We start from the raw sequence: 11,879 nt of genomic DNA, 5'->3' as shown, positions 1-11,879 counted from the left end.
TAGGAATTTGAGTATTAATATGACTGGGAGGAGTCGCTTCATTTAGACTAACATATTCTTCATGGCCCAGCCAGGTTTCAGTAAGACAAAATGAATCAATTTTATTATCTGATATCAAGTCGTTTACCAATACTGCTTTAGAAGACAGAGATCTAATATTTAATAGTCCACATCTAATATTCCTATTTAGTTCTATCGTTGCAGTCGTTTTAATTGTAATTAGGTTGTTAAGTATAGCGCATCTTTTGTTTACCTTTGATTTAACCGATCTGAGTCGGGGGACAGACACAGAGCTTATTAGACTATGAGTGGGCGACTGCTCAGCACAGAGATGCGCGTAGCACTGCACCTCTGATTACTAATATCAAACTTGGGTTGTCATGGTTTATGACCGATAATAGACTCAGTCAGATTTTTTGATATGAGAACGGCTCCGTCCCAGGTGGGATGAATGCCGTCTCTCCTAATGAGACCAGGCTTTCCCCAGAATGCCCCCCAGTTATTCACATAGCCCACATCATTAGCTGGGCACCACCCCGACAACCAGCGGTGGATGGATGAAGTACGGCTGTACATTTCATCACTGGTCAGGTTTGGCAGGGGTCCAGAGAAAACTACTGAGTCCGACATTGTTTTTGCGTATTCACAAAGTGACTCAACATTAATTTTAGTGATCTCCGATTTACGACCATTACCCCCTACGTGAAGTATGATCTTACTGTATTTACGGTTCTTTTTAGCCAGCAGTTTTAGATGGGATTCTATATCGCCCGCTCTAGCCCGGGGACACATATGACCGCAGCCGCTGGGGCCGCCGGCTTCACATGTTGCAGTATAGAGCTCCCAATAACCAGAATTGGCTTCTCAGCGGGTGTATCACTGAGTAGGGAGAAACTGTTAGAGAGGCGAAGATGATCCGGTTTAGAGCGACCGTCATCATGTGCACTCCCTGGTTTAGATCTAACACTACGCTTCCCTCGGACAGTCACCCACTCGCCCGGCTGCTTAGGGCCTACCAGGGGACAGCTAGCAGAAGCTACAGAAGCTACAGTATGTTGGCCTGCTTCAGCTACGTGGCGCTGGCTAGCTACGGAAGCCTATGATTCTGATTCCATGATGCGTAGCCGTGCCTCAAACTCACTAAGCCTTGACTCCAGAGCAGCGAATATACTACATTTATTACATGTATCGTTATCACTAAAGGAGGCAGAGGAGTAGCTAAACATTTGACACACAGAGCAAGAGAGAGCAGGAGAGGGAGAGGAATTAGCCATTGCTAAATGGCTAAGCTAAAGTAGCTAACAGCGTTTTAACAACTGTAAGATGCAAGCGGTGGCTGTAGGCGCTGTAAGGAAGCGAAGTATAAAGTGCTTGTATGAGAACAACTGTAATTCAAATGCAATCCAGGCAAATAGCCCCTAATTTAAACAATGAAGCAGAGTTGAGTAAGTTTTTGCAACCGAACACGGGAACACCGGAAGTGACAATACGCTTAGCGTACACGTCAGCACGTCAGGTGAACATTACACAGTGGCCCGCTCCCTGGCATGTCTTGTGTGAAGATAACATTCCCTGTGCTGGAGAAGAAGAGGGGGGCCAAGAAATAAAGTATAAGAGATGAGGGGAAGAATAGGTCGGGGCTCACAAGGTCTGACATTCTAGAGATACGTGGACCGGCTCTGGCTTTTTGTTTGTTGCTAGGGAAACTTAGTCTCTGTGTGCTTTGTGATCCCACAGATCTGCGTATTGTAACTCCGATGCTTGACTGATTAAACAAATGTATTCGACTTTATCTTATCGTCTTATTTGGCTCTTGCTTAGTATCAATGTAATACCAATTTAACGAATGCGCAGGGATATATAGGTATTTTATTGGAGTCAGACACATTGTCCCAAAATGGGGGACACAGAGGAGGAAATCCCCAACATCCCCCAAAAAGAAGTGGTGATAAAAGAGAAATAAGTAGCTACTCATGGAAGCATACCCACACGTTATTCCTTACCATACAGGACGATAGCAGATCTAAATGAATAGCAAATAGAAAATTAGACATGGAAAATGCATGGCAAAAAAGATGAACAAATACGGCTAAAACATAGCCACGCCGTCTTTCATAACTCATGATCCACTTAACGTAAACGCTTGTGTGAAGAACCACTGAACTCAGCAGATGGTTCCTTTCTCATTGTGATGGTTTGCTCTGCCCCTTATGCTATGTCAGGTAACCCTGACGCCAGTGTTGGGAAGGATACTTTCAAAACGTATTTCGTTACAGAATACAGAATACATGCCCACAAATGTAATTTGTAACGTATTCCGTTACGTTACTCAATCTGAGTAACGTATTCTGAATACTTGGATTACTTCAGGATTACTTCCACATTGAATTGCGTTTTATAAGTGTAGGAATGCAGCTATCACATCCAGCTTACTAAACAGGCCTATATTGGTAGTCCCGAACTGCATACTACAAAAATCTAACCGCAGTCTTGCTACCACGAGCTAATTTTAGCTAACGTTAGCTAGCATGTCAAACGGGGCTAGTCAGTCTTTAAACGGCTCTGGAGCTAGTAAATCAGCACGTAGGAGAATGTAAAGCTCGCAACGCGCGTTAAAATAGCAAGGTGACCAGTAAAACTACAGCAGACGACTACTCTTGGCTATATAAAAATAACTTACTTTAAGATGCTTCTTCAGGTTGGAGGTGGAGTAATTTGGACGCTGAAAGCAGGTTGGTTGCTGGCAAGCAGAGGTTGCACTGCACAGTTATATTTCATTCTCCTGTTCGTTCTTTAATGTGAAATGCTGTTTGAATTTCCAAGATAGAAACTTATTGCTGCCCTGGCTCTGTCGTCGGTTCCGACTCCATTGTGACTGATCACGAAATAGCTATTTTTTCAATTTCATATCGGGGCTTCTGGAAAATGCATAGAGTTGCCTTAATTTAGTCAGAGTGAATAAACTCGTGAACAGAGAAGTATTGTCATGTAATCCATTGATTTCAACAATGTAACTGTATTCTAAATACCAACGATTTAAATTGTAACTGTAACGGAATACAGTTACTCATAATTTGTATTCTAAATACGTAACGCCGTTACATGTATTCCGTTACTCAACACTGCCTGACGCGTGCAGAGGTGCAAAGGCCCGTCCAACACTGCTTGCAGCTTTAATTTAACATAGATTTAAAAGGGATAGAGGGGAATCAGTTTGAGCCATGGAAATAAAGCAAGGACCTCTAATTTACCAAAACAAAATGAAAATGGCACCACTTATGGACTATGACAGTATTCAGCAGAATATTATAGATATGAGCAAAAGGCAGAATCAATGAATATGTTGTAATAAACCAAATGCAACGAATACGAAGCAATTGTCCCAATGTAAAGAATAAATAGCAATTAGTGGATGGGGATGAATATTGCAGCGTATGAGAATACGATTGATAGGAACCACTTATCAGAATGCAATTATATGAGAAATTGGCACAAAGCCAGACATATACTGAACAAAATTATAAACGCAACACTTTTGTTTTTGCCCCCATTTTTCATGAGCTGATCTCAAAGATCTAAGACTTTTTCTATGTACACAAAAGGCTTATTTCTCTCAAATATTGTTCACAAATCTGTCTAAATCTGTGTTAGTGAGCACTTCTCATTTGCCGAGCTAATTCATCCACCTCACAGGTGAAAACCTGTCAGTATCTGGTGTTAGGGATGGGGTTCATCCGTGAAGAGTACACCTCTCCAAAGTGCCAGACGCCATCGAATGTGAGCATTTGCTCACTCAGGTTGGTTACGACAACGAACTGCAGTCAAGTCGAGAGAGAGAGAGACACAGAGAGAGAGGGATGAACCCTAACCCTAACCATAGAGTAGACAACATATTAAATATTGCTGGTAATGATATATTGAAAATTATGATCTGCATGACATGAATGACTAGGCAAGGTCACCTATGACCAGAAATACCGGATAAAATAAAATAAGAATGGGATAGTGGGCAACTAGATAGCCGTGAAGCCAAAATCATATCACCAGCTTTGGGTCCCTAGAAGCATGGAGTACCTATTGTGCCCCAGTTAGTACTCTGGCTTACAGGCCTCCAGAGTTTGATGACGTTGTTTACATGTTCATTGATCTTGGTGAAAAGTTTTAATGAGATCCATGGATCGAAAAAGAACACTGATAAAAACAGTTAACTGAGCTGGACAGTTCACTTTCTGAATTCTGAAGGTCAACACACACTAAGTGCAGGTAACTGTATATTAAACAATCCTTAATAGGTCGTATAACATTTTTTTTTTTTATTCATGTATGCATGTTACATAATCTGCATGTACATTTATACACTAACATAGATACATTTTTAAATGATATTAAATGGATAGTGAATTAAATATAACATATATAACTCTTGGTGGGCATGTTGAAGTGGACAAATACAGATATCTTTATGTTTTGATGATGTTCACAGTATATTTTCTAATAATCTGCAGTAATTCTACTATTGTGTACCTTATCTGGGTTCACCAAAACCTTCATGAGCCTATGTACATTTTCATTGCTGCTTTGTTACTGAACTCTGTTCTTTTCAGCACTAATATCTACCCAAAGCTTTTGATTGACTTTTTATCTGAAAAACAGGTCATATCTTATTCAGCCTGTCTCTTTCAGTGTTTCCTATATTACTCTTTAAATGGCTCAGAGTTCTTACTGTTGGCCGCCATGTCTTATGACAGATATGTGTCTATATGTAAACCTCTGCAATATCACACTATCATGAAGAAAACAACTGTCCGTATCTTCTGGGTTTAGCTGGTTGCGGCTTGCTTGTCAGGTTGCAGTTCCAGTATCACTTAGTGCAAATACTAAACTCTGTAACTTTACTTTGAAAGGAATCTTTTGCAACAACTCAATTTACAAACTTCACTGTGTGTTTTTTTTTTCATACTATTATTAAACAAAATATCACAGTAACCAAAGTCATAGAGAATTCACAATGAATGAGCTGCACAGACCTGTTTTACCTCACCGTTGGTTCTATCAGCTTTTCATGTTTCATTACCTATGATGTTGTTATAGTTAAACTGGAATCAGAGTTTCCAAAAACCATACGTTTAATCATGACTTTACAAGTGATTTTGTATCATCCTCTCTTTAATCCAATCATATACGGACTAAAAATGAAAGAAATTTATAAACCTATAAAGAGGATGTTCTGTCAAAGAAAACTGAACTAATGTATCAACAAAGATAAGTAATGCACAGTAATTTCTTCTGTAACAGTAATGTAGCGATGTGGTTTCTATGATTCTTGGAAAGGGTTTAATCCAAAAGAAATAAAAAGTGTTTATGACTACTACACAAGGTGTTGTCAGCTTTAACAATCTGTTTGTTTTCAATAAATGTTGGCAAAAATTATAATTGCATGCAATTCATTTTAGTTTTACTTTGTCTTTGTGCATTGAGGAAGTGTTATTGTTCCTTGAAGATCACTTTTCAACCCCCCTGGCCAACAGTAAAACCATCCATCTGAAGGCATCAGTGTTAATTACAACAAATTTCAGATATAATAATAATTTAATAATGTATACTTTATTACAATTAATTACAAATTTGTTTCCACTGTTGGTAGAACACACTACAATACACAGGCCTGAAATACACACAGGCTCAGGTCCTACATGCACAAATGGAGAGATGTCAGAGTCAGGGGGGGCGGTTGCGACTGCTGGACAGGCGTCCTGAGGAGTTGGGGATTCGGTGCCTTGCTCAAGAGCACATTGGCAGTGCCCAGGAGGTGAAAGATAGTTAGTTAGATAGATAGCTTTTATTTCCATTCAACTGTACCTACAGATTGCACATATGAACGAAATGTCATTCCACTGACTCATAAATACTGTATTTTCACTAAAAAACAAAGTTTAAAAATAAATGAATGCAAATGCTACAGAGTGTTATATTTAAATATGACAAGCTACCAGTCCACACTCTGCACTTTGGTCCATATAGGCACTGGAACCAGCAACACTCCTGTTCCCAACCCAACTCCCCACGGACTGACCAACTACCACTCAACTATATGAAGATATGCACTTTGTTATATAACTGTGAAGTCAAATTCACATGTTGATCTCATGTCTGAATAAACTCCTGAGTTGTTTTTATGAAAAAGTCATGACAGCAAACTACGTCGGACGTGTAACATTTTCTTTTTTTAGATTATTTTTTGGGTATTTTAGGCCCTTGTTAGTTTTGTAAAACAGCTGAAGACATGAAAGGATAGAGAGAGGGGGAATGACGAGCAGCAAAGGGCCGCAGGTCGGAGTCAAACCCACGGCCACTGGGTCGAGGAGCAAATCCCCATACATGGGCGCGTGCTCTACCAGGTGAGCTACCCAGGCGTCCCCTGTAACATTTTCTTAACATGTCTAGATTAAATTAAATAAATTAGGTAATAGAATAGGTCTAGACCACACTCTATAATTTACAAAGACCCAACAATTCCAGTAATTCCCCCAAGAGCAAACATTTAGTGCGACAGTGGCAAGGAAAAACTACCTTTTAGGGAGAAACCTTGGATGGTGAGGAAAACTTCCTTTTAGGGAGAGACCTCAGACAGACCCAGGCTCTTAGTAGGCGGTGTCTGACGGTGCCGGTTGGGGGTGTTATGAACAGTGGCATTAATAGTCACAATAAAGATAATGGAACTATGACTAGAAATAGTAGTTGTGGTAGTTCATGGCTTAGCAGGGCACTGCAGAGTGTAGCAGGGTGTAGCAGGGCATAGCAGGGCGCGAGCAGGACCACAGTGACAGCTGCCACCATGATTTAGGTGCCACCCTAATCCAAGGAAAACTGCTGGGCAAAAAAACATTAGGACTCCGGGGAATAAGCTCCCCAGAGCTAAGTTAGTAACAAGCATTTCTGGGACATGGATGCACACAGATAGAAAGAGAGAGGAGAGAGCTCAGTGTGGCAAAGGAAGTCCCCCCGCAGTTTGCAACTATAACAGCATAATTAAGAGCTGGTGCAAGGCAAACCTGAGCCAGTTGGTAGATAAATCTGACGACTATGAAGAGAAGCAGAGAAGTGAAGGGGTGCCATGTCTGAAGCTATACACCCTCCCCCACCGGTCTAGGCGTACGCTGCAACTCCTCACTCCCTAACTATTAGCTTTATCAAAGTAGAGAGTTTTAAGTTTACTCTTAAATGTGGTGACGGTGTCTGCCTCATGAACCCAGACTGGGAGCTGGTTCCACAGGAGAGGAGCCTGATAACTAAAGGCTCTGGCTCCCATTCTACTTTTAGAGACTCTAGGAACCACAAGTAACTCTGCATTCTGGGAGCACAGTGCTCTAGCAGGACAATAAGGTACTAAGAGCTCTTCTAGATATGATGGTGCTTGACCATTTAGAGCTTTGTAGGTCAGGAGAAGGATTTTACATTCAATCCTGGATTTTACAGGAAGCCAATGCAGAGAAGCTAGTACAGGAGAAATATGATCTCTTAGTTCTTGTCAGAATACGCGCTGCAGCATTCTGGATCAGCTGGAGAGTCTTAAGGGACTTATTTGAGCAACCTGATAGTAAGGAATTACAATAGTACAGCCTGGAAGTAACAAATGCATGGACTAGCCACTAGGGGGCAGTAATATAGGTCTAATTTGTAAGTATTTTATTAGAGATTTGAAAGGGCAAAAGGGCAATCAGTGCGAACCATGGTTACAGAGCAAGCACCTCTAATTTATCAGATCACAATATAAATAGCACCATTTACAGAATTGTGATGAATATGACATTATTTAGCAGAATATGATGGATATGTGCAAATGGCAGAATCAATGAAAATGTTGTAATTCGCCAAAAACTATGACTATGAAGCAATTGTCACAACACAAAGAATAAAGAGCAAGTAGTGAATTAGGATGAATATGAAAGCATATTAAAATGCTATTGACATGAACAACTTATCAGAATGCAATGAATATGAGCAATTGTAACAAATCAATACATGCGTAACAATTAGCAGATGACAATGAATATGGCAGCAGTTACCAGAATAAAATGGATATGATGCCACCTACCAATATGGATATGTGCTATGTAGAATACAGGAATATGTAGTAATTAGCAGAGTACATATTAAATATTGCTGGCAATGATCTGATGAATATTATGATCAGGAAGACATGAATGAATTGCCAAGGTCAGCTATGACCAGAAATAACAGATGAAATACAACGAGAAGGGGACAGTGGGCAGCTAGATAGCCGTGAAGCCAAAACACCACAACCAGTTATGCATGTATATCAGAGAATCTGTGCAGGCATGAATACGCAGCAAGCACCTCCACATTTAGATGCTTAGAAAATGACCGAATGACATCACAGCCTGTACTGCTCTCTGGTGCTCCGAAACAGACATTGAAGGCAACAGAAGCATCACTGCACATGCTGCTAGCTACTGCTAGCTAGTAACTGGCTTAAACACGGTTAAAATGCTGACAGCTAAATGGTCTAATGTGTGGCTGTATTTTCCTGGAAAGGAACACCGGGACATACAACAGTCTGCAGTTGAAGTTGAAGTCATAGAGGAGAGCTGCACTTTGAGACACTATGGACACTGCCAGAGTGGGAGTTGCCAGAGAAACAACACCAACGGGACTTCAAAGTGCGTTAAGGCACTAGAATCGAGGAAAAAAATACCCAAACGATACACAACCCTACCTTTACTGTGAAACTTTATTTAGACATTGTAGACCTCTCTCCCTCTGCACCATGGTTGGTGAGCAAGCTAACTATCCAGCTACTAGTTATTTGCCATCTGCTGGTGTGTCAGCCCATTTAGCTGGGACAAACAGAAGAACAAAAAATGGTTACACTTTACTTGAAGGTATCTTCATAAGAGTGACATGACACTGTCATGAACGTATCAAAAACATAAACAAGTCATAAACGTTTGACATAATGCTTCTTTTAGTAAGTGTCATTTGGTTTTTGTCATGACAAGATATGGTTAGGGTTAGGGTTCATGTGTCATGACTGAGTCACGACAGTGTCATGTGTTCATGACATTGTCATGTCACTCTGATGTAGATACCTTCAAGTAAAGTGTTACCCAAAAAATATGCCTGTATAAGTTCTGGCCTCCATTTGGGGTTCGCTGAAATCATATGACCAGCTTTGGGTCCCTAGAAGCATGGATTATTTTCCTACTGTGCCCAAGTTAGTGCTCCTGTCTACAGGCCTCCAGACTTTGATGACGTTAACATGTTCATTATCTTGGTGAAGAGTTTTAATGAGATCTTTGGAGGGCAAAGAAATCTGATAAAAACAGTCCACTGAGCCAAACAGTTCACTTTCTGATTATTGAAGGTTAAAAGACCCTGGTGCAGGTAACTGTAAATTAAACAATTCTTAACAGGTTGTATGAAATCTTTTTTTTAATTCATGTATGCCTGGTTCATACACTAACATTGATTTCTTTTTAAATTATATTAAATGGATAGTGAATTAAATATAACATATATTACTCTTGGTGGGCATGTTGAAGTGGACAAGTACAGATATCTTTATTTTTTGATTATGTTCACAGTATATATTCTAATAATCTGCAGTAATTCTACTATTGTGTACCTTATCTGGGTTCACCAAAACCTTCATGAGCCTATGTACATTTTCATTGCTGCTTTGTTACTGAACTCTGTTCTTTTCAGCACTAATATCTACCCAAAGCTTTTAATTGACTTTTTATCTGAAAAACAGGTCATATCATTTTCAGCCTGTCTCTTTCAGTGTTTCCTATATTACTCTTTAAATGGTTCAGAGTTCTTACTGTTGGCAGCCATGTCTTATGACAGATATGTGTCTATATGTAAACCTCTGCAATATCACACTATCATGAAGAAAGCAACTGTCCGTATCTTTCTGGGTTTTGCTTGGTTTGTGCCTGCTTGTCAGATTGCAGTTCCAGTAGCTCTTGGTGTTAATACTAAACTCTGTAATTTTACTTTGAAAGGAATCTTTTGCAACAACTCAGTTTACAAACTTCACTGTGTGAGCTCAACAGAACTCTCTGTGTACGGTGTGATTGTTTTGTTCAATGTGTCACTTCTGCCTGTGCTTTTCATACTTTTTACATACACAAAGATATTTCTAATAACGTACCAAAGTCATAGAGAAGTCAGAATGAAAGCTGCACAGACCTGTTTACCTCATCTGTTGGTTCTAATCAGCTTTTCCTGTTTTTTTACCTATGATGTCATTATAGTTAAACTGGAATCGGAATTTCCAAAAACTATACGTTTAATAATGACTTTACAAGTGATTTTGTATCATCCTCTCTTTAATCCAATCATATACGGACTAAAAATGAAAGAAATTTATAAACACATCAAGAGGTTGTTATGTCAAAGAGAACAGAACTAATGTATCAACAAAGATAACTAATGTACACTTATTTCTTTGGTGATGATAATGTAGATATTATGTAGGTGTTAAATCCAAAAGAAATTAAGTGTTTATGACTACTATACAATAAAATGTCATCAGCTTCAACAATGTAATGACTGATTATTTTCTGCAGTAATTCAAAAGTCCAACACAATATTTTTATTCTTTATAATCAAATTTCATTAAAAGAAATCTGTTTTTATTAAATAAATTTGATCAAAACAGAATCCTAATTCTAGGTATGCCATTCATGTTTTACTTTTTGCATTGAGGAAGTGTGTTATTGTGCTTTGAAGATCACTTTTCAACCCCCCTGGCCAACACTAAGCCCGTCATTCTGAGGGACAACAAATACTCCTTCAGATATGCACTTTGTTATATAAATCTGAAGTCAAATTTACATGTTGGTCTCATGTCTGAATAAACGGCCGACTCGCTTTTACGCAGAAAGTCACAGCAGCAAACTACTTTGGAACTGTCACATTTCCGTAACATGTCAGAAGTAAATGTCATGACATTAAAGTAAAGGCCTCCAGCACAATGTCAATAAATACTGTACACATACACCACTGTTGAAAGGTTTCTAGTCAGCTGTTACATTGTATTTGTTGCATGAAAGGAGAATCCTGTTGGAACTTGGATGTTGAATTAGTTTTACAGTCCAGAAAAACGTCATTGCCCTCGATCATTATTGAAGCTCTAAAGATTGAGTTGTTGCATTTTTCTTTGGGCCCTCTGCAGTCTACTCAGGGGTTAGATTTAAGAGATCTGAACTGTAATTTGTTACTCCATAGTATGTCCAACTGATATTCCAGCAGTACTGTTTTGAAGTTTCAAGAAGAGCTTAGCTAAATCCAGCTTGGTATAGGCTGCATTTTAGCGGCCTTGAGAATGAAACAGGAAGCTGTTCCTTTATTAAATCTGCACATATTTTGATGCTAAGCTTCATGTTTCTTTGATGACTGCTGATTTATTCTCTTCTTAATCAAATGTTGCTCACACATTTTTGTAAAGAGGACTTTCTACAACCTATAAGCATCAAGGAGCATTCGGAAATATACAAGAGTTCTCTCAGACATCTGACTGGACCCAATCAAGATTGTCTAGCAACAAATCCCAAACTTTTGAACGGACGTATGTATATATAGTTCACAGAGTGATCAAATGAGTCTTTTTCAAAGAGTATCAGAATACATTTACTACTCATTTATCAGTGTTCTGCACAATGAATAAAATCACCTTAATAAACAATTTCAAATTAAAATAAATGTATTCAGTTTTTAAATATATTTGTCCAACTTTAAAAGAAAGATTTATAGCTATGTGTAACCATGAACAACTGAATCCACTGTGTGAAGAACCGGGCAGACAAGAGCCTGAGATATAAGTATAATTTAAAGGTTTGAATAACCGGTGC

At 39.1% G+C, this 11,879-nt stretch overlaps 1 protein-coding gene across 1 annotated transcript; it reads left to right on the top strand.

Moving 5' to 3' along the window:
* The first annotated feature begins 9,511 nt into the window (after nucleotides 1–9,511).
* LOC120569425 (olfactory receptor 51E1-like) lies at nucleotides 9,512–10,438 on the top strand. Its single transcript, XM_039817295.1, has one exon. It carries the CDS (start codon nucleotides 9,512–9,514, stop codon nucleotides 10,436–10,438), a length of 927 nt encoding a protein of 308 aa, XP_039673229.1.
* The last annotated feature ends 1,441 nt before the right edge of the window (nucleotides 10,439–11,879 follow it).

This window comes from Perca fluviatilis, chromosome 12 (genome assembly GCF_010015445.1).
Source record: "Perca fluviatilis chromosome 12, GENO_Pfluv_1.0, whole genome shotgun sequence".
Classification (NCBI taxonomy): Eukaryota; Metazoa; Chordata; class Actinopteri; order Perciformes; family Percidae; genus Perca; species Perca fluviatilis.
This window is presented reverse-complemented; position numbering and strand designations above follow the sequence as displayed.